This window comes from Periophthalmus magnuspinnatus, chromosome 13 (assembly GCF_009829125.3).
Source record: "Periophthalmus magnuspinnatus isolate fPerMag1 chromosome 13, fPerMag1.2.pri, whole genome shotgun sequence".
Taxonomy (NCBI): domain Eukaryota; kingdom Metazoa; phylum Chordata; class Actinopteri; order Gobiiformes; family Gobiidae; genus Periophthalmus; species Periophthalmus magnuspinnatus.
The window spans coordinates 18,615,538-18,639,528 of record NC_047138.1 but is presented as its reverse complement, the minus strand read 5'-3'; the positions used below and the strand labels follow the sequence as shown (position 1 = coordinate 18,639,528).

The following is a 23,991-nucleotide window of genomic DNA, read 5'->3' as shown; positions in this document are numbered from 1 at the left end:
GGGGTATGTGGAAACTGTATTCAGTACGCATCTTCACAGTGCTCGCGAGCTGAGCACTGGTTTTGTCACGCACACTATATTAACCTTTGAACTGAGTAGTTCACTATAACTTACCTAAACTTCATGTGTAATGAACATATTCTATATATAAATGCAACGGTGATTACTATTTTTAGAACCGGCCTGTGGGCGACTCCATTAGGTTTTGGGGGTGACCCGCGGGCACCATGTTGGTGACCCTTGCACTAGACTGTTAACACATTTTAAGAAAGTAAAAACTAAAAGTGTCCAGAGAACATTTGGGTACTGCACCTTTAGTGACAGAGAGCTATCCTGTTGGACTTGTGTGTTTGCTTGTGTGTTGCAGGTCTGGTGTGTATGAAGTCCAGCACGTCGGTGGTGGAACTGGTTATGCTCTTATGTTCTCAGGTGAGTTTGGCTCCTCCTCCTTAACAGCGCCCTGTCAAAATATAGAACACAAAAATAAGCCAAATACCTGCATAGGTCATTTTAAAACATTAAAAACAGAGCAGGTGTGAATATAAATGTTTATCACCAGATTATTAAAGTGCATTAGTGGCACCAGTCTATCTAGTTTTACATGTCCTTGAAATGTATTCCATTTTTAGAAGTTCTAGTGCGTTCTAGTTCTAGTTCAGTTCTAGTGCGGCTAGTTTTTAGTAAAAGTTCAACAAATTATGTCTACATGTGTATCTAAAGATCCTTTCAGCCCTGTCCTCGGACAGTTCTATTTTCATATTTAAAATTTCTTTAAACGTCTTGTTTTTCAGATGTTGTTGCTTTGCTAGAATCTTCCACAGTGGTACAATGAACATTTAACTTATCTATCTCCATGGTAACAAGTAGGAAGCATTATCAGTTACAGGTCAGATCTGTGAAGAGCCTAGTCTGCTCACAGCACAACTTCACATATGGTTTAACTACAAAGACACCTGTAATTGAATAAACCTAAGATACAAAGTTTATGGAACATTTCAGACAAGGCAAAAACGTCTGTGTGGTGGGGGCCCCATCACCAAAAAAGTTACATACTGCAGCTTTAAAGAACAACTGTGAAACATGTCTTGGCATGGCTTCTCTTTCTGTAAGTGCTGCTGTCAGACTCGTCATTTTGGGTTAATGTTCGTATTAACCCACTCTACATGATCCTGGGCTTTTAATTTTGCTATTGTGTCTGTAAATCAAGATATGAACATTAGTAACAGACAAATCAGGCACTTTGTTTCTCTAAGATTGCTCCTGCTGGTGTTAGCAACCGGTTTGATTGACAGCTTTGCTAAGTGCCCACTCCCTGCTAAACCAGCTGTGCGGACAGTAAGGGATGTTACCTTCAACAGCCTTGCTCTGGATTGGCTCTTTGGTTGCTGATACTCGCAGTCAGAATTCCTAATATGGAACTCAGCACCAAATTGGCCCCTGTAACTCCTAGCCTTGATGAGCTTTATTGGACTGGAGCCGAGCGCAGTCTGTGGTTTACAGTGATACCCATCTTTAATGTCCTCACAGATCACTGCTCGCTAAACAGACGCTTCTCTGTGGTGACCTCTGGAGCTTCAGAGACATCTCATTAGAAAGACTCAAACACTAGACACAATATTTATAACTAGAATAATCAGATAACACCAGTACTCTGATCATCACAAACACCTGGGGACACGTGTAGGTGAATCAGTGGATTTTTAACAGTTGGATTTCAACAACAAGTACAATGATTTTTAAAATATCTCTTTCAAAATTTAACACGCTCTGTTTCATTTCTCTCTTTGCCTCTTTAGGTTATCCTTTTTACATTATTGTGCTTGTCCAAACCTGCATAGGTGTGAACCCTCAGAAATCAGATTACTCAGATCAGATGGAACTGATATCCATAATCTGATAACTCCAGATTACCAACATTTTATCTTCAAAGTACAGAACAAAGACACTACCATTTCCACCCCACCGCCTCTCCCGCCCCCTGCTGGTTGGACCTGTCTTGCACTTCCTGTCTGGTTGTTGACTAATCACAGGCTCTCTGACCTCTGCTTTGGTGAGGGTCAGACCCCGATGTAGCAGTTAGAGGAGCAGATATTTAACATAGCTGCTGTGGGCCCATCACTCCCAGATACACAGCCCATACGGAACGCATTACCAAGGGCCCTGTCTGCAGAACAGACATATTATTCAAGCTATCTTCAAAAATACACATAAATAGGTCCACTGAGTATGAGTTATGGTGGGTTTGAAGGAGTGGTTTTAGTTGTTCTTGCCTGATTTACTGCAGAAGAGAGCGGTATAGTGCCGTTCAGGGACTTGGTGGATACTGTAGACTCTGTTGACAAAGTTAGGCTGATATGATGGAGGATTAGGGCATGAAAACCAGGCAGAAGCAGATATGGACCAGAAGACCAGAAGGAGTGAAGGATTTGTTCACTCAGATGAGCCACTGTTATGTTTACAGAGTCGGCTCAAGAAAAGACATTGTAGATTAGACAATGAAGCTAAGCTAACCGCTAACGTGGGGTTAAGCTGGATAAAACTGAAAAATTGAGTTTATTCTCAGTGGGTTGTGAAATTAGATACTAATTGCTACTAAAGCTAGTATTGAAACTAGATACTCATTTTTCACAGGTATGAATACAAAAGAAAATCCCATTGACAAAACGGTAATGAACCTTTCTTGAATAGCTTTAGAATGATCTTGAGCTGTATCAGAACAAGTATAGACAAGCCCACATTGACTAGTATATGTCCATGGACCACTATGGAACCTATCTGGACCACTGAGGGATTACACAGAAATAAGGCCACATGGGAATATAACTGCCATTTAATGCTGAAAACCACTTTTTTTGTCTAAAGAAAGAAGGTTTATTATGATTGTGGTATTGGAATCAGTATCGAGTATCGAGTCTATTCCTTGGTAACAGTAACTGTGAGTTCCATTCTATAGTCTACGGAAATGCAGGTATTCACCTTCTTCCTGTGTCCCAAAATTAAAAATTATGTTTTTCTCAACAACCAGTGTGTATATATATATATATATATATATATATATATATATAGTTGTGTGTTTGATTGCATTGACAGCATCTTACAGTCACCTATGTTGTGTCTGAGTTCATCAGAGCAGTACCCCCCTGACCTTTAACCTTTTACATTCTGCATCCTGTCTCTGAATAGATTAATGCACCTAATCTTATTTTCCCAAACGAATCACTGAGATGGTTTTACCGTTTTTCTTCTGCAGTCAGGGCCCATATCCGTGTCCCTGTAAGTGACCGAGAGGCTCGGCTCCTCTGCTTTTTCTACGAGCTTAAACACTCTCCAGAATTCACAGATGTGTTCAACGGGAGATGAAAAGCAGCGCTCTCTTCTTCCTGACAGCTCCAACTGAAAGCCCACAAATGTCTGGATCCCGGGTGGGTTGCAGGAGGAGGAGGAGTGGGTGGAGGTAGGGAGCAGTTAGCCACGCTAGCAGGTTGTCGTAACGGTGGGTGTAGGTGCGGACCAAAGGATGCAGATCTCGGGACAGATTTACAGTGTTTTATTTACAAGGTGTCGGATTCAAAGTCAATAGTAATAGTCACAACTGGGGGCAAGGTGCCGGAGGCAGAGCGGGCAGGCGCAGGACGGGACAAGGTAGGACAGACCAGAACCGGAGCGGGAGCGGAGATAACCAGAACCGGGACAAGACGGGACCAGGAACAGGACCAGGAGAGACCGAGCAGGAATAATCCAACAGGTGAGAGCCAAGGCGGAGGACGGGAGACGAGCCGGGAACCCAGACAGGACAGGAGGCGAAGACAAAGGGTGAACTTTACCGGAGCTGGGGCGCAGAGGCGGGAACAGGAACGAGCGGGAGAACAGGCATCTGAGGAGTGGCAAAAATCCGGTCAGAGGCAAGCAAGCAGGTAAAAAAATACAAAGACTTAAACTGGAGCATTCACGTTTACACGCGGACAATCTGGCTCCGAGTGTATTCTGCCGAGCCCTCAAATACTCGGCAGCAGGTGACGGTGATTGCGGTGATGCGCTCCAGGTGCGTGCAGGAGGAGTCAGGGACTCCTCCCAGCTCCAGGCAGACAGGTAGGGGAGGGGGAGAGGACACAGGAGGACAGGCAAAACAGGCATCGTGACACAGGTAAAACATAGCATGGGGGTTTGGGGAGTCTTAAAACGCGGTGCTTTTCTTCAAATGGATGAAGAGTGATAGCTTAGCCTCCAGCTCCTTTGTGTCACTAACACAAAGCCATTTGGATACGACCCATGTGTTGTTATGTGGAGAAGGTTCCCACGTATACGCAGGTCTGATATAGGGCTGTCAAAAGAATCAAAAGTCAGATATTAATTGATATTAAATATAGTATCAAAACTAGGTACTCATTTGAGCAGGTATCGATACTAAAAAGGTGAACTTTTCCTGAATAGCTTTAGAATGATCTTGAGCTGTATCAGAACAAAGATATAAGTGTATAGACTAGTATATGCCCATGCACCACTATGGAACCTACCTGAACCACTAAGGGATTATACAGACATAAGGCCACATGGAAATATAAAAGAAAGTACTACCATTTAATATTGAAAATCACAGTATACTGTCTTAAGAAAGAGTGTTTGGACTCAAACTTTAACTGATTAAATCCAGTAAGAGAAAAAAACAGACATCTTCCACAATAGCTCAAAGTGTTTCCATCTGCAAGTTTAGTACTGTGAGATCAGCAGTGAAAATAAGCATTTAAAACAATCCTTGACAGAGTTATTACATTCAGCCTTATTGTGCTTGTATGTGCTCTATAGTTTAAATCTCTTGACACCCGTGGATCATTATGTTATAATTTGCACATTTTAAATCCCATATTCATCTAAAACAACTTAATAAAACAAACAAGTCTGCTGAAAGAAAACTGTGGTGTCCAGTGGGAGCTGACCCCGCCCCTCTTCTAATCTCATTCTCACCTTTAGTCCCCCAGTCCCCATCCCTCCTCCTCCCTTACCCTCACCTTTAGTCCTCCAGGTCCCGCTCCCTCCTCCTCCCTCACTCTCCCCTTTAGTCCTCCAGGCCCTGCCCCTCATATCCCCTCACTCGTCCCTTTAGTCCTGCCCAGTTTAGCAGCTCTATTTGAAAAATGGTTGTGGGCGGAGTTTAGATGTCTAGTCCCCCTTTAAAGAACTATATTTGGTGCTTGTAGTGTGGTCTGTTTTTATGTCAAAGCTAATTCACCTCAAATGCCTTTACTTTCTGTTTTTGAACCATAACGTCTCCTGAGACCTGTGAAGTGCTCCTCCGGTGAAGTGCCCTCAGCTGTCAGCACACATCCTTCTCAGATGACAATTTCTGCCCCTGCCAAACCTCCTGCCAAGGCTTCTGCCATTACTGCACCGTTGCTCTTGCCGTTGCTCCTGCTGTTGCTCCTGCCCTAAACTGCACCTGCCGTATTTATCTTAGTCATGTGAGGCCTTCTCCAGAGGGGAGCTGTCCAAATTCAGAACAGCTTACTCAGGCCAGACACTGTACCAGGAGGGGGTAGGCCAATGCACTGCAAAAAGAAAGACTATATAGTATACATGAGTTATTACACTTGATTGAGCTGTTTAAGCTTTTCAGTCACTAGGCAGATTATTCAGCAGGTTTCAACCTTTCAAGATTCAACCTCACAAGAACTGATTTGGGTAGAACTCATGTACATTTACACAGATACATTTATTCAGACACAGTTTTTACTCCTACTTGAGTAATATTTGTATTGAAGTAACAGTACTATTACTTGAGTAAAGCTTGTGGTTCACTGTGAGTAAGTGACTTAAAATTATTTGAAAAATTGTGTTTCCTAGAGCTCCTTCAGGTATAATTTAATTTGGTTCATTTTTGTGTCGGTTTGAAAATACCACATTTTGTGCATTATTTCATGTTTAGTAACTTCAACATATAAATCAGAATAGTTACTCTGTAAGTTACTCTTACTTGAGTAGTAGGCCTACTTTTCCCAAGTACTTTTTTACTCTTACTTGAATAATAATAATAGTAATAGTAATAATATTCGGAAGTAACATTACTCTTACTTTAGTACACTTTTTGGCTTCTCTTCATTTACCCACCTTTGCACATGGAGAAGTGGTAACCATGGGAAACCAAAACCATAAAAATTTTCAGCTACACTATGTATTTAAATTAAATGAGTACAGCACATTTCTATGGACACAGCTCCATAATGTTTTGTTTTTTTTATGTTTATACTGTACCTCATATAACTGATAGATTGTGTTGGGAAGTAACTGAATACATTCTCAAAGTACTCTTCCCATCAGTGGCATTGGGGTTAGGGATATATTTTTGCAGTGTACCAGGAGGGGGGAGAGGGGGGAGGCTGGCAGGCATTTTGAGAGCAGATGCTACACAGTTTGTCAGGACTATCTCTGCCTGAGTATTGCACTCTGAGGTCAAGAGACACAAAAACACACTCCCATACATAATAATGTCACCGTCACATATGCCAGTAGAACAAGGCCCACGTGGAGCGCAAGCTCTAAGTCCTGACAACATCTGAAGAGACACGAGCGCTAACACACAAACAACAGTTATATAGACATGAGAGCTAACAGAAGCAGAAGGTTTATATAGTAATACCAGTTTAATATGGCATGTATGTGAGCTGATGATTTGAAGTGAAAATCTTGTGACTGTCAAAATATTATCATAGATCTGGAATGAAAAGTTCAGACATTTTTCAGTAAATTCAGTGTGCAGTTTTTATTCTTCTGTTATATTAAAAGAAAAATAATATTGGAGAAACTTAACAGCAACTCCATAAGAGAACCCCAGTCTGCTGTCCATCTTCATCTCAAAACCACTAACCGCTAATAGGTGTGAGAGTACCCATTAGGGGCTTGAATGATTATGCTAAGTATGATTCAGGCACAGTTCACACTTAGCGTTGTAGATCTAGCCAACAAACAGAAACTGTAAACAAACAGGTGTGTTACCTTCAGTGCAGCTAGCTCCTCCCTTCAGTGTTTTAGTAATAAATATGCACACACTTCAATACTTTATGAAGATGTGAGTCTGGTCACTGGTGAAGTTCTTATGGGTGTGATTGATGGGTGGCCAATCAGAGACACATATGGTCTGTATCAAAGCTAATATGGCTTCTTACAAGGAAACAAGAAAGCAAAAAAAAAAAAAAAAAAAAAAAAACCTCACAGGGGACTGAAAAACATGGAGGACAAAGAGCTGTGGGTGGATGTCACTGATACTACACAAGTAAAATGTATACTTCACCAGAGGACACTTCTGTGTTTAGAAAGAGAGAAAGCTAACATACATGACCATTCACACAAACAGTATAATAACCCCTATGGTAGAATACCACGTACAAAAGTATTGTGTTTAAATGCAGGGCTGGTTACCATGTGACCTGGGCTGGTTACCATGTGACCTGCCCATGTTGTAAGGCAAGGCAAGGCAAGTTTATTTGTATAGCACAATTCGTACACAAGGTAATTCAAAGTGCTTTACAGAATAAGAAAGACATTAAAATCACACAAATCAAAACATAAATAATCACCCAATCTGCAACTCTCTCATCCACTCGTTTGCACCCTTTAAAAACTCTCTCTTGCACTCTTTAAACACTGCCTTGCTCAGTTTAAGAACTTTCCCATTACTTTACAAAAAAAACAAAACGTAACATGTAAACAAAACTAAATTAGGTTAAGATACACATTATTGTCCTCAGAAGGAAATATTTCCTTTGCATTTGACCCATCCTTCAATACTGCTGGGACAGCACACTGCAGTACTGCACCCTGGGATTCATCTAGAGTCTTGAGTTGGAGGATTTTACCCATTGTGCATGTTTTGGGTTGATGGCGGAAACTGGAAGAAACCCACCCAGACACAGAGAAAACATGCAAACTCCATACAGACTATGACAACCAAACTGTATTGACTGAAACAGATTACTGTCCACCGTTCATAAACAAACTCTAGTATTCTGTCGTGCTTGGGCCCCTTTGCTCTGCTCATACTGTACATCCTAAGACACATTTCCCACAGTCCCCTGCTCCCTCTCTCTCTTTCTCCAACTGCTTTTTAATGACTTCCAGAAAGCGATGTGAGACGAAGAAACCTGGCAACCCCTCCCTCCCTCACTCTGCCATCCCGCCCTCCCCCTCTCTCCCTACGTCCCTCCTCGCCCTCCCCTCCCCCCTCGCTTCCCCTCACTTACCCCTCCCTCATCTATCAGTGGATGGACTCTACAGGAAACTGCAGTATTTAAGAGCCAGGATATAGTTACAAACCACAAATACACGTCCTCTGTGTGTTTACGCATACGCACTTTTTATACAGCGTTTTCTTGAAGGACAGGCGCACTAAACGGGTCGAGTTACCCACTATCATGAGGAGTCTAAATGATAGTTGAAATATGTCGTTCGGAGGGAACTTAATCTGAGCCTCAGTGTAATCCATAGATCTCCATGTCCTGTGGATCAAAGTGCGGTGTTGGCCTGGGTTTTTTGCACATGTGCCGTAGAAAGACACTGGGAGCTTTTGAGTGGTTACAGAAATTCAAATCCTGACCAGGCATGTGTAATAGCAGTTTAAGGATGTGATTAAAGCAACATTCTGGAGCTTTTGTTTTGGTTACTTTGAAATAATATATGCAAATTGTGTTGAGAGTTTCCGTTGAGTGTAATAATTCATTCACAATGTGCTTAGCTGCACGGCCAAAGGGGGCTAGCTGCTTGGCATCGCGTGTACACTGCAGAGGTATGGGGCAGTTTTACTTTTTACTTGTGAGGAATGGTGCAGTTGGTCCAATAATGGCATATCTATAAACATATTTTGAATGAATTCATACGTTTTATTTGTTCCGTTTCAGGAGTGGCAGAATACCATCCAGACGAATGCTGGCCTGGCGTTTGTCGAGCTAATCAGTGAAGGAAGGTATGAGAGCTTCAGTCACCTGTATGTGGGCTACACTTCAGTACTAAGCATGCGCTGACATTCAAATGTGTTATATAAATATTATTTAAGGGTGATATTAATTTACTTTGAATCATCCTCACATTTGGGCTCCTGGATGGTAGAATTGAATGTGCCATTTTGATACTGTTTAGTCTCAATAAACTTTATAAACAATGGACCAGCATTTTTTTGAATCGACTGAAAAGTATAGTGTGAAAGTGACTTCAGCTCATATTGGCTCATATACTGAAGTAAAAATTGTATAATCCACCGAGGGGCTCGTCTGTGGGCCTGAGCCGCACTCTCCAAGACCTCGAAGGCCTCAAAGGCCTCTACAGCCAACCTTCAGGGACAGCACTCCTCAGAGCACACCGGGGGTCAATTGAGGTCTCCAGGGGTCACACATACCTGAAAACTGCATTATGCTCTCACCTATTATTATTATTATTATTATTATTATTATTATTATTATTATTATTATTTTATTTTATTTTATTTTGTTTTACATGTATCTTTATTTGTACCACACTCTGTTTTGTGAGTGCCCTGTTAAAATACAGAACAGTACAAACAAAACCAAGCCAAATCAATTTAAAACATTAAAAACAGAAGCAGGTGTGATTATAAATGTTTATCACCAGATTATTAGTGCTGCAGTGGCACCAGTCTATCCAGTTTTACATGTCCTACAAATTTTATGCATTTTACAAATGCATAAAATTTTTGGTAAACAAAATAACCAAAAGCTTTTTTCCCCATTTCAGTTCTAGATCGGCCAGTTTTTAAATTGAGACAATCATGAGATCTTACAAGTTAAACTAACAAGTGAAATACCTAGTCAGTCTGTCATTGTAGTCCCATAAATACATTTATAAATGCACTTATAAATACATATAGAAATACATTTTATAAATACATTTATACAGCGTTGCTTTCTTCTGACAGATAGCAATGGCCAACCTACTTGTGTACAGATGGGTAGAGTGTACAGTGATGGGTAATATGGCCTATGGCCCAGACTCTGGTCCAGACTGTGGCCTGAGCTAAGCTCTGCCCCCTGCTGGCTCTGGAGCACAAAGCGTCTGATCTGTGTGGTGCTGTCCAAGGTGCTGAGGAGGAGCACGCCCCAAACTGGACACACCCAGTGTCTCTTTGTACGCTGAAATCTGGGCTTTACGGACCATCAGTTGACTGTAACATGGTCAGTGTTGTGAAGTAGCTAAATACATGTAGCAAACACATTTATTCAGAATATTGTTTTCATTTGGTAGTATTCAGACTACAGTTAGTTTCCAAAGATCATAGGAATACCTTTGTATGTTTTGTAACTGCACAATATTAGTACAAAAAATAAAACACATAGTTTTACACTGAAAAATATAATGGAGCTCAAGGTGAAAGTTTTACAAAAAATCATCTTGAAAAATATGCATTTTTGTTGTGAGCCTCTCCACAGATTTGACCTGTAATTAGCTTCCATGGGGTTAGTTAAGTGAAATAAATTTTGTCCCTCGTTAACATTAGGATTGGTAAGTAACAGTTATGGAATTACCTCTAGGTATGTCATATCCATAGACCGCATAAAGAAGCTCCAAATGAAGCTCATTGAGGCTAGTGGTTATAGGGACTAATTTGGAGCAGAATTCTATATTTTGAATTGGAGTATCATAGCAACCAAAGAGCTAATCTGGAAAGTAATGCAACTTCCCACCTGCAATGCTGATTTAGCAGGATCATGTAGAGCAAGTTAATACAAAAATTTAAGACAGAAATGACGAGCCTGACAGCAGCAGTTACAGAGAGAGAGGGGACAGTTTTTCAATGTAAGCTATGTCCATTTATATATACAAGCATGATGTCATATCTCACTGGCTGTTGCTACACCTCAAACGCTCACTCACAGACAGAAGAATGGTGATGTCCTTATATTTAACTATATAAATGTTTATTTCTTGATGTTTGTGTCCTGTATCTGCTCTCCTCACAGTCACATCCTGTATCTGCTCTCCTCACAGTCACATGTAAAAGACAAGGTTTAGAGGCACTAGATGTTCACCAGATCCACCCAAGTGCAGCCGTCTCAACTGAAACTGACGCTCTTTATGATCTAAAATAAAACTCAAAAGGTTTACACGCTGTACATGACTTTAAATGACCCTTTCATTTCATGTAAATATGGTAGATGGGTCGGTAACAGCTGACACGCTCTGGATTATTCATAATTAGCCGGCTAATGCTAATGGCTATTGGGAAACACATAGAGGACTGGCACTGGTGTGTGCAAAAAGAGACAGACGATAGCATGAGCATTGCACTGCGTCTGCTATGTCTGATGCCCACATAAAATCAGGAAGTTAAATTATAAACTTCACAAAAAATAAAATTAAATAAAAGATAGACAAAATACTTTTTGTCAAATCTTGAATCTAATGATGCTAACTGAGTTTTAATGAAATGATTATTCACTTTAATAACTGTCTTTAATTAAAACAATGCTAGACTAATGGTCCATATAATAACATGTAATATAGCTTGGCTGTTTATTACATTCATTAAAGACATAGCAACCTTGTGAGAGTGGGTGGGGCTTGTGGGGGCAGCGGGGTGGATCTGCCAGCTGATTGGTCAGGCTTGGCGGCACTCGGGGTTCATTAGGACAGCGGTGGACACGCTCGGGTGGTCGGGTGATGCTACGGTCAGGTTTAGTGATGCTCTGGTGGCTCTGGACACAGGGGCTGTCCAGGGGGAGGCACACAAAAGGCTTTTGTTGTCATGACCACTGTTCAATTCTGCTCTATTGATTTTTCTAGCAGTTACACTGTAGGATCAAAATAAAATGAAGGTCTTGATGTTTTTCACTGGCTTTGATTTGGTGTCTTGTTAAAAATTATACATTTATTAATAATTTACAATTTTTATAGGTCCCATATCACACTATTTTCTTATTTCTATGTTCTAATGCTTTTTCCTCATCACAAACGTCCCTGGAATTGCGTTTCATTCACACATGTTTAACAAATAAATCCTGCATCTTTAGGCTGAGTTTTTCTCTCAAACTGAAAACACTCCACCTTCCACCTTGTGATGTCATGTGGTAATACAGGAAGTGCTCCACTGTGTTTTTAAACTCCATACACCTTCACTAGAATCATTTGGATGATTTCAGCCCTGGAATTTCCAATCTCTACTGAACTAAAGGTAAAAGGAGCTGTTAATTTCAAAACTACTACTTCATGACATCACAAGGTGGAACAGAGCACTTTGAGCTTTGGAGATGTAGACAGACTAATAATAAAGGGTTACTCAAACATGTGTGAATGAAACAAAACACAACTGCAGGTATGTTTTTAAGGCGCATAACATAAACAACATGGTGACTGTTATCAGTAAAAGCAGAATGGGTCAGAACACTGTACATCCCCTTTAAAGTATTACATACGAAAGAGCCGATCAATTTTCTTCCCGTTTATCTGGGCAGATACATTTCTATAATAAGCCTTTTTCAACCCTTATTTACTTTGATGTTTTTAAACAGTTTTGGCATTCGTTTTTGCCAATGAACAAAATGTAAAACAAGGATCTGTCTGTAATGAATCTGTCCTGTCCTGATTGCATGTTCTCCCTGTGCATAGTGTAGTGTCTGAACCAGCTCCTGTCTCCCCAGGGTGCTGTGCCACGCCATGAAGGACCACATCGTGCAGGTGGCCAATGAAGCAGAGTTCATCCTGAAGAGACAGAGAGCTGAAGATGCTCACAAACATGCCCAGTTTGAAGTGAGAGCCTGGTCCTACAGTAAACATGGAACCTACTCATTTCACTTCACATTTCACATTTAATGAGAGGGTATGACACTCCAAACATAGATCGCCGTGTTTCCTTTTATTGTTATTGTTTTTGATCCTCTGAGTCTCCCCTCCCTTTGCGCTCCATGCTAAGTCACTCCCCCTTCAGAGCGCTATCACAAAACACTCAGCGTGCATCCCACTAATGAAACTACTGCACGTCACATCAGGTTTGTCAAGTTGCTATGTACAGTTTTATCTCGTTTTTGTATATTTATGGAGAATTGTCATGTGGGCGCTTGGGTGACGTAAGCTTGTGGGCGGAGACTTGTACAGAATCTTACCGCTAACCATAAGAGATCGCTAGATTACTCATACATACATGGATGACAGCTAAAACTACTTCATGCATTTATGATGACAGAATGTTATAACATGATAAAAAGCTTCAAAAAATCAATCTTTAAAATTTAAAAGCTCAAACTCTTGCCTACTTTTGCAAAGTTAGATAATTTTAGTGAAGTTTATAATGTTGCTTCCTGGTCAGACACAGGCAGTAAATGAGATATATGTAGAGGTAATTCTATAACTGTTACCTAGCAACCATATTGTAAACAAGGGTCAATGCTCTACATGTACACAATATGTACTATTTAAGAGAAAAATAAGATGAGAGCGCCTATATTACCTTTCTTAAATAGAAGTTTAAACAGTGAGGAGAAACATGTTGTTTACATTGTCCCTACATTTTGGATGGAGTTTTGTGTGCTGATGACACACAGAGACGACATTTTCTGTAACTTTCAACTTTATTCACAAACTGACACTGAACTGATGTAAAACTCCAGTAAATACTAAGCACATGTTCTATCCACAAAACCAAGTCAGATTAAATGAACCTAAAACCCTGCTGTTTGCTCTTTAAACCACATGTAAATGAACAGTCTACATGATAATCTTGTGTAGAAGCACTACTTTAGCTGTGGATCCAACCATGCGCCCAGAGAACAGGCTAAGTGCTAATGAACGCTAAGATCCTATTAGCATAAAGCTCAGTTCTTTGTGTCCCGGTGTGGCCTGCTGGGGATTAGCTGCTAATAATTCCTTCAAAGGAGTCATTACGGCACAGAAAGAGCAGAGCGGGATCCAGATAGACCCTTTATGTGTACGCTGTGGGCTTCAGGTCATTTGCATCGACTGGTGAATTAGCAAAGACAAAATAGGATTCAGATAGAGATTTATTTAATTTTCATTTCTGTATTTTCTTTTGAGATTTCTGCCAGTAATGAAGCTGGTATATCCAATTTTTTAAGTGTTGTCCCTGTTTATCTCCACTCCTCGAAGCGTTCACTACCCCTCTATAATAAAAAAACCCCCGGCTCTACTGTGTCTGCACAGTTCAGCTGAACAGTAAACACAGACACTGGTGTGGAGTACTGCATTGTTGTCATATCAGAATGAAAGAGGGTTTTTTTTGGGTTCTCGATCTCTCGAACTCTCGATCAATGATTATTTAAGTTTTATTTGCCAGTTTTATTTTGAGCTGCAGCATCTGTAAATATTTGATTTAATTTCATTCAGTTTATTTTACATCCATAATAACTGAATATTCTGTTCTCTGGTCCCTGCCCTCCAGCACCAGTTGGTCTTAGCATTCTGCCTTTAGCTTACAGAACTTTACAAAATGAATCTACTGTAATGAGCCAAACACATAATTTGATCAGTATTTTATGAAATATTTAAATGCGTTTAAACTAACGAACAATGAACTTAACAACACTGACAGAGAATATACATGTTCTGAAACATGCATAAAACTTATAACAGATAAAATGGAAAAAAAATATAGAAGCTCATCAGATGTGTTCAGACCAGGTGCCTTTACACACTCGTGCTCCCACCAGTGTGTACTGTCATTGTGTCCTTGGGCAAGACACCTTGACCTCAGTGTCTGTGAATTGAATTGTATGAATTGATGAGGGGTTCCTTAAAGGTAGTGTATGTAAAATTAGTATTTGTAAAAATACAAAGTACAGAATGAGGAAAGACAGACTGAGATTGATCTTATTCTGCTGTGGTTGGCTCAAAGCAGACTTTCAAATACAATTAAACTTCACAAACTGTGGAAGTATAAAATACACAATGGAACTGAGGTACAGGTGGGAGGGTATACACTTTTCTTCTGCCCTTTTGAACTACATTTATTCTTATATTGTGAACATGTAGGAGTGTATGTGTGCTTATGAACATCTATGGAAGAAAACAAAACTAACCTATTAGATCTTTTAGCCTTTACGTGTCATACCTTGCCCCTACTCTGCTCGAACTTGAGTAATTTCTTGTACCACTACATTATTCTTCTCCTTGAGTAATATTACTTTATACAGTACTCTTACTTGAGTACAGTTTTTGGCTACTCTCATCTCTGCCCTCTCATCCATCTTGCTCCCAGCATGCACCTGACATTCTTATCTCCAGAACGCAGCCTCCATCAAACCACTGCCTCATGTACTACCCCTCTGTCACATCCTTGACCCGCTAATATAAACATCGTCATAGCAACAAGGACCAAGGCTAACCTACCACCCCCCCCCCCCCCCCCTCCTCCCCTCTCCTCTTTCTACTTCCCCTTTCTCAGATTGAAAAGCAGATACGACATTTTCACAATTAAGTAGACGTCAACCCAAAACCGCCACTCGGGTTTGAAGTGATAAATAAGGTTTGATATTTGCTGTCCTCCTCCTCCTCTGAGCGTGACGCCGTAAACGCAGTCTGACAGGTCCAGATTAAGTTATCCGGTGTCATGAAAAATAAACCCAAGTATGATCTCTGACAGAATTCAAATTTGAAGCTGGGAAATTAAATTAACTTCCAGCTACTGTTAGTAAATGAGATTGGGACATTAGAGCGAGTCCCGCGGGTGGATCACAGCAGAAATGACTCTTAGCACCTGGAACAGTGAAGACGCGATGGAGGCATATTGGATTTATGAATTAGCCTGGCAGTTCATAAAGTATTCCCAGACAGATTGCGTTCCCGTGGATTCGGTTTCTAGTTAGTTCCCGGCATCCATCTTGGTTTGTAGTGCGAGAAGGTATGGAGAAGGTACTGGCAGCGTGAATGTTTGAAGAGGGGGTATTACATTTCTATGAGGTATTAAAGAGGGGGTATTTTACTTCTATGGGCCTATTAACTGTAGTACATAACATATTTATATCTCCACGTTCCCTTTTATTGTTTTAAAAATGCTATATTCGCCCAAAACAATGTATTAACATGTTTTATAATTTTCACTTTAGTTTTACTTCCCAAGTGCATATGTGTGCACCGGTAATGAAGAAAAAGCTTGGTGGATGAATCTTTTTTGAGAGGTCAAAAGAGACAGATCAGCTCCTTCTGTCGCCCCTCATTTCTGATGAAGTCATAGTGTCTTGCTCTTGGACACAATGGTAGTTTACATTGAACTGCCCAGTTAACGTAAACAACACATTATTCTATGCAGCAGACTGATAATAGCATTATAACTTTGTTACAGGGTATGTAGTCTGTGCTTTACTACCACAGTCCCATGTGACCCTGTGTCCAGAGCCTTAACCTGCAGATAGAGGACATACATCAAATACAACACATGTCGCCCCTCAAATATATATGGATAGGCCTCATGTGTAAGAACCTCTAGAATTCGCTCACTGAGCTGAAGAGGCTGCAATAGCACTGATTCATGATTGGCTGCAGGTGCTGGAGTTTAGTTAGTGACCATTCAGATCAGAGAGAGTCCTTTTAGGTTTAAACCAGCTGGATTTCAGCACTGAAACTGGCAATGAGAGACTCATGTGAGGCTTATTTTGCTTTCTGATTAGATAATTGTCTTGGACCAAAACACTGAATTAAAACAAACATGTCCATGTCCAGTGTTTTGTAATTAAGAATAAATCAACATAATTATCAGTAAAACTATATTTGAATTGAACCTGTTTACCTCATATCCGGGGACACAGAGAGGTCATGTTTATGAAATTTGAAATAAAACATCTCCATACCCTAATTTTAAAAGCACAAAAATACATCTTTAACAGAATATAGACCCAGTCCCCATTGGGCCTGAGATTAAGACCTCCAGCCCAAAGCCCTTTGCCGTATCCTGTTACAAACATCCATCCCTGGGACACGCTCGCCCTTGTTCTTTTACACTGTTTATGGTGGGTTCACCAGTATGACAGTGCCACAATGAGCCTGTCTGATTTAACACCACTGCTAACCTTGACACAATGTACTGGACCTATTTCGTCCACGCTCTAATGCCCCGCTCTCAGGAGGCGGAGTGATTTAAGGCGCGCGTGATGAGGCAGCGAGGATATATGTGAACTGTCTGCTAATATGTGTAGGCACTGGAGTGTGGTGGATGAAGCTGTGATGTTCCACCCAGTGATGGATGTCTCTTTGGAGAATACAGGCCTTTGTAGAGCCACAGAGGTCTTAAGTGCTTAGGCCATTATAAACTGCTATATCACTGCAAGGATAGGGAAAGGAGGGAGAAGTTGTACGATTGGTAGAACAAGGTCATATGTTTAGCAGGCAGGTATAAAAATGGTTTCCTGGGATCCTTACACAAAAATAAAGCACCTTTAAAGGGGTTGTACTGGCATTTTCATGTGCTAATGTTAAAGATATATCGTAAAAGCAGCTCTAACAATGAAACTGAAAATGAAACTGCTGTGTGCTGCCTACATCCAACTATAAAGCTGCTTTATCTTCTGCAAACCACAAAGTAAGGCTGGTGAGCTGTTATTATGCTAGTTGTTTGATTGCCACCTAATGACATCACAAGGGGGTACTGAAGGCTTTGTGCTCTAGACAGGGAGACAGCACGATAGTCCTGAAGTTGCTGCATATTTAGGCTGAGGAAACAATAGAATATGGATAAACTCCAAGTTGATTCAATTAAATATTAAAACACGTTTCTGCACAGAGTGGACCGTTTTGTTGTTTCCACATGAACGCTTATTGCGAAGAGACTAAACTTGAACTGAATGTTATCTATAAGCGGTATTAAAACACTTTTTTTTTTTCCTAAACCAGTCCAGCTGTTCCCAGTACGCTGCAGAGAGGAGAGAGGAGGAGAAGCTACGCCACCATCTTCTGAATGCCGCCCATCAACGCAACCACGTCACAGCTGACCAGCTCAGGCAGAAGATCATCAGCACGCACACCAACCAGCAGGGGGCCTGGGTGACGCCGGCACACAGGTACTACAGTCTTTTGTAGAACTTGTATTATGTTTTCTTTGCATTGTTGTGGCCTTTAAACATGCTCTTGAGTATCTTCTCTTTGTAATTTCATTAAAAATTTAATTAATGATCATGTATACAACCAAATATTAATTCCCAGCTTGGGCACTGCCTATACTAGAGTCTGGTGTAGGGCTCCATCTACTGACATCCAAGGGAACTACCATGAAGAAAAAAAATTAAACTAGCTGATACCTTGCATGCCTTCGCAGTTGTAATGAACGCAATTTGATGACAGAAATACTTTGAGCGAGTCTGTCATTGATTTATGGATTTAAAAATGGGACAGTCTGTCGTAATGGCAGGCTAATTGGACCAAACAATGTGAGACTCAGGAATGAGTTACAGTGTTTATTTACAGGTTGTGAATAATAGTTCAACAAAGTTAATAGTTCAGGTGGGGAACAGGAGACGGGGTGCGGGTCAGGGTTCAGGGTTCAGGGGCGAAGCGGATGGTGCTGCGGAGCTGACAGAGCGGACAGCACCAAAGTGGGAATCCGAGAGCAAGCCGGGGTCCGGGAACGTGGGGTGTAGGAACGGAGACAGGACAACCAGTGACAGAACCAGGAGCAGGTAACGGAGCGGGGTCCAGTGGCGTAGAGTGCAACGAACAAGAGGAGACAAGACTTTACCAGGGTGGAGAGGCGAGGTAGGAGCAGAGCCGGGTGCGTGGGAGCCGGGAGGGTCCAGGGAACCAGATGTGAACACGCGGACGATCTGGCACTGAGTGTCTGGTCCCGACTCCTCTTATTCCCGGCAGGTAGTGGTGATTGCGCTGATCAGCTGCAGGTGCGCCCGGGAGGAGCAAGATGCTCAGCCCAGCTCCGGCTCTGGCAGGAGGGAGAGGGAAGGAACAGGGCCGGAGACAAAACAAGGACAGGAACGGAGTGGATCGTGACACAGTCTCTCTACCTGTGATGCAACAATACTGGGAAAATTCAAACTGTGTATTATCTGAGGATAGTTTTTTATTTCCAAAGGATTAGTGAAACTAGCATGAACAAAGCTAAATACAACTCCAGGTTTGTTTTTCATGAGGAAAGTATTTCACTTTTTAAATTGAAGAAAAGATCACTAATGAACTTTTCACTTTTGTAAAATGATAAAATGTATTTATCTGGGATATATAGTCATTTATTACATCGCATACAACTGTATGTGACACAAACACTAAACCCTAAACCATAAACACTAACTCTTCCTCATGAGTCTTTTCAAAAAGATAAACAACAAACTTAGAATGACACGGGTGCACATGAAATGTGGCACTGCCAAAAAAAATATTGAATATCTGTATAGATGAATCTGGAACAATACTGGCTCGTTCAGCTATTTAAATATTGCCCATCACTAGTTATAACATGGTTAAAAGCTCAAAAAGTCAATTTTGCATTAAGTCCTTTAAAAAGAATGTCACCCGCTTGGAGCAAAGTTACCTGCTCCAAAGTCAAAGCATGATGGGATAGGACCAGTGCTTTATGTCATTTTCACAGGGGGTCAGCAGGAGGGTCAGCAAACACAATTACAGTTGGAGTGGCTTAATCCTCACGGGACGGGTTGATTGGCTGGTATTCGGACAGGCCGGAGCTGGAGGGAGGAGAGAGAGTGACGAGGGAGTGATGGAGGGGGGGGGGGGGGGTATTCGCTGACCCCTGCAGGCACACAGGAGGTGGTACGTGCTAGACCTCCCCACGGGGACTGTGAAAATAACCATAAGCTTTCCAAAGTCCAGCGGTCGAGAGAAAGACGAGGGTCAAGAGGCTGACAGAGCTGTTAGAAGGGTTATAGTGGAACAGTTGAGCTGAGTGTTAGCTAGTTAGCGGAGTTTGAGGAATGTATCAGACAGATGTGAACCCATAGCCTGTATAAAGAAGTGGACTAAGTGACTGTGACGTCATCCACAATGTTCGGCTCCAGTCAAATGAAGCTCATCGAGGCCAGCAGTTATAGGGACCACTTTAGAGTTCCATATGTGGAAGCAGCCAAAGAGCCAATCTGGAGCGAGGCTGTTGAAGGTATCGCCTCTCCTCACCTGCACCGCTTGTTTAGCAGGGAGCGGGTAGGCACTTAGCAACACTGTCAATCAGACCTGTTGCTAACGCTAGTGGGAGCAACCTCAGGGAAAGAAGGTGCCTGATTTGTCTGTTATTAATACTCATATCCTGATAACAGACACAATAGTGAAATAAAAATCACAGGATCATGTAGAGCAAGTTAATACGACCATTTTAAGACCAAAATGATGAGCCTAACAGCAGCAGCTACAGAGAGAGGGGCAATGGTTTTTCAATGTAAAGAGAATTGGAGCCAGAGTCAGTGGAGCCAGAAGCATGCCCATGATCACTTCCTATTTGGAACGTGGTGGCTAGCAGGTTAGCTATGCCCTATTATAGATACAGGCTATGTGTGAACCAGACACTTTTTGCTTAAGCTGTGTATATACTATTTTTACATAATTGTCCATTGTCATGTTTGGTTCACCGAGCAGTATATGTGCAGTATCACATAGACAGATTTCACTCTGACATTACAAACTTACCCATAATAGACTTTTTGAAAAATAAAAATAATAATATTAAAAGTTTGAAAGCTCATCAGCTCTGTGTTAACAACTGACCACAAGACCTGTCATTTTATGTCTGTTTCTGAGACTTTATAAACTCACATGTTTGAATACAATGTGTTTTTTTGTGTTACCACATACGTAGCATTAGCCTCCATCATGCCTATAAACTGTCAAAATGAATGGAAAATGTACTGCTAGAACCTCCAAGACCAAGAGGCGGCAGCCCATATTAATACTACAAATATAATATAATCACATAATGGTTCAAATAACAATGCATTTGTTTTGTATAGCACTTTAGCACTGTACTCTCAGTGGTGGTAAGTCACTTCTGTAGCCACAGCTGCCCCAGAGCATCTATCAGAGCTCACACCACAGACACAGTCCGGCCAGCTGACATGCCTGATGACACAACAACAGTGTGCAGTCATCAGAGCTGGGATTGAACTGCAAACCTGTGTGTTCCTGGAATAACAAGTCCTGGTCTAGTTCCAGTTTTATGTGATGTGTGAATGTAGCCTTTTTGTATTTTTTCTGATCTGACCTTGGCAGTGTTTGCACATTGTTGATAGAAACCAGCGTCCCTTGCTAAAACACTGTGTCGTAACATTATTCTTCATACAGCACATTTAGCACATTCTTTTTGTTTTTCTTTATCTACAGCTCTCTTTCTGTATTTCCTAAAGCTCTGTTTCTGTGTCTGCACAAGCCGTTTCTGGATTAACAACATCACATTATTCCTAATTGTAAAACATTTATTACTGTAGCTCTGCCGCCAGACCTGCATCATGTAATATTTAAACTATACAGTGTAGATGAGGCTTTAAACCTTATGGCCCTCTCTGAAACGCCATTTTAAAACTCACCCATGACAAACCGCACCTCGCGCCAATTCTGGGCTGGCGTTCAAATATTTATAGAGGCACACATTTGCATCGAAACAAAAGGTTATGGAGCAAGCGTGGGTGCATTGTAAATGATACCGCAGGAACTTCCAACAAATTCAAATGTAACGCTAACCTGCTAACGCTAATCTGCTAACGTTAGAAAAATGATGCAATATGCTCCCAGCTCCAGGCGTGCAGCTCTCCACCAGCGCGCAGCCCATTCAATGCTACATTAACTTTCCCATTTATGCACCCCTTGTAAAAAATAATGCCCGGGAGCATAGGGAGGGGAGGGGCTGATATGAGCGAACATGTGTGTGTGGGTGTTTATCACATCGTGGGGACTAAAATCACTCATTCAATAGGCTATGTGCACAATATTCTAGAATCTCTATAGTTTAAAAATGAGCTGGAGGATTGTTAGAAATACATCACAAATTATTGATTATTCATGATTAGTCCCACTTTAAGTATTACACAGGTGTTCATGGTCATGGTGTCAGTAAATGCCTAAACTCTGCCCACAACCAAATTTGAAATAGAAATAGTTCAATTCAATTCAATTTTCAATTCAATTCTTTTATTTTTGTAACGCCCAAAATCACAACAACAGTTGTCTCGAAGATAGTAAATAGTAAAAGCAAAAGTTAAATCTGACAACTGGACAAAACGTTGCAAGAGTGAAGACGTTTCAGAATCAGAATCAGAATCAGAATCCTTTTATTGACACACCAGCTGTGTAAGGAATAGTTACGTCTTTCCTTCTAGGTTCAGATTCCCTGTTGTCCTGTTTTTTAGTTCTCTTAGATCTATTGAAGGCCCATTTTGGATATCCACATATTGTTCGTCCTTCACTTTTCCCTCTGTGTTTGTGGACATCAATTGAACTCTTTGTTTTGGAGTAGGGATAACTCCGAGTTTGTGCTGCAGTGGATGGTGTGAATCAGACAGCAGGTATTGGTCAGTGTGTGTGGGTTTACTGAAGACTTCTACCTGGAGACCCCGGACCTCTCCTGTAGTTACTGCACAATCTAAGAAGTCCACTTTGTTCTCCTTGGCCTCTTCCTGTAAACAATAGCTGTTTACAGTTTCAGCTCATCCCTTCAGAAAGATGCAAGGCAGTGCATCTATCTGACCAGAAAACAATCTGACCAGAACTGAAAACGCGGCTTGTTGACAGATTTAACTTTGACTTTTACTGTGGATCAGACCTGGACAACTGAGGGAAATTCAATGTCATGTCCCCAAGAAGCATGGAAAACCCAACGTGTGTGTGTGTGTATGTGTGTGTGTGTGTATGTGCATGTATATGTGCATGCGTGTGTTTTCCTCACATAATCTTGAATCGCTGTGCTGTGCTTTGGTCTTGGTTCTGGAGACGGGCCAGAATATCTTTATAATTTGGACACTGCACAAACATGGTTATTATTGGAAGGCTTCTTCTGCTGTTGTACCGTGGGCTCTGTCCAGATCCACCCATTAGGGAAGTTAAACATTTAGGCTGGTTATTAGCTTCATTATAATTTTACACTAGAAATATTATAAGATAATAATGTTTAGTATCTTCAAAACCATATTCTAAATCTATGTTGTTGTTTTTTTACCACAGGTAACATTGTCACTGATTAAGTATAAACTCATGACTGAACACAAGTCTGTGAATATATGTTAGACTGTATGTACATATATTTTAGACTGTATGTACATATATGTTAGACTGGGGGCTATGTTTCATTTATAGAGTTAACAAGGTTCATTTCTACGGCTGTGGGCCTTTAGTTGTTTAGTCAAGAATCAATCAATTGACTCTTAACCAATGTTCCCTCTAATTTTTCACGAGTCTGAGCAAACACACAAACTCCCTGAGCGGTCCCATGGACCACTGTGAGCAACATCAGATGTGCACACTTTGGTCATGTTGGCATCTATCCAAGTTAAATGGTTTATTAAAAGAATCAAATTGCCGCATTTACATTTCTGTTATAAGACTTTTAATTAAGTGCTTTAGCCCACTTATACAATGAAAATGACAAAAATCTTGCTCATGACCTGTGTAGTATGTTAATGCTATTGGAATTATACATATTTTATTTTAACTATGGCAAAACATGAGCTTCCAACCAAACTGAGTCTCACCCCCTGCAGGACGCTCTGTCTGCCCTGGAGAGCAGCTTCATTGACAGAGTGATTCACCCTCGCTGTGTGAAGGAGAGGTTTCGCAGGTCTTTCCTTCCTGCTGCTGTCAGACTGTACAATGAACACTGTTAACACTGAACATGTGTCATTCATCCATACCTATGTGCAATACTACTATTAGAGTCTATTTTTAGTTTATTTTTAAGTATATTTTTTAAATTATTTTAAACTATTTATCTATTATCTTGTTTTATTGCATGTACCATTTTCCTTCTGTGCGGTGCAATACTGGAATTTCCCCACTGTGGGACTAATAAAGGCATATCTTATCTTATCTTAAACTAAGCCAACTGTAAACTCC

General features: G+C 41.0%; 1 protein-coding gene across 1 annotated transcript in view; it reads left to right on the top strand.

The window, feature by feature from the left end:
- Nucleotides 1-23,991, top strand: part of LOC117379826 (neurobeachin-like) — a 398,145-nt gene that overhangs the window by 185,771 nt on the left and 188,383 nt on the right. The window contains 4 exon segments of the mRNA XM_055226208.1: nucleotides 368-429; nucleotides 8,886-8,950; nucleotides 12,636-12,744; nucleotides 17,833-17,999. Coding sequence (XP_055082183.1) covers nucleotides 368-429; nucleotides 8,886-8,950; nucleotides 12,636-12,744; nucleotides 17,833-17,999 — 403 coding nt within the window.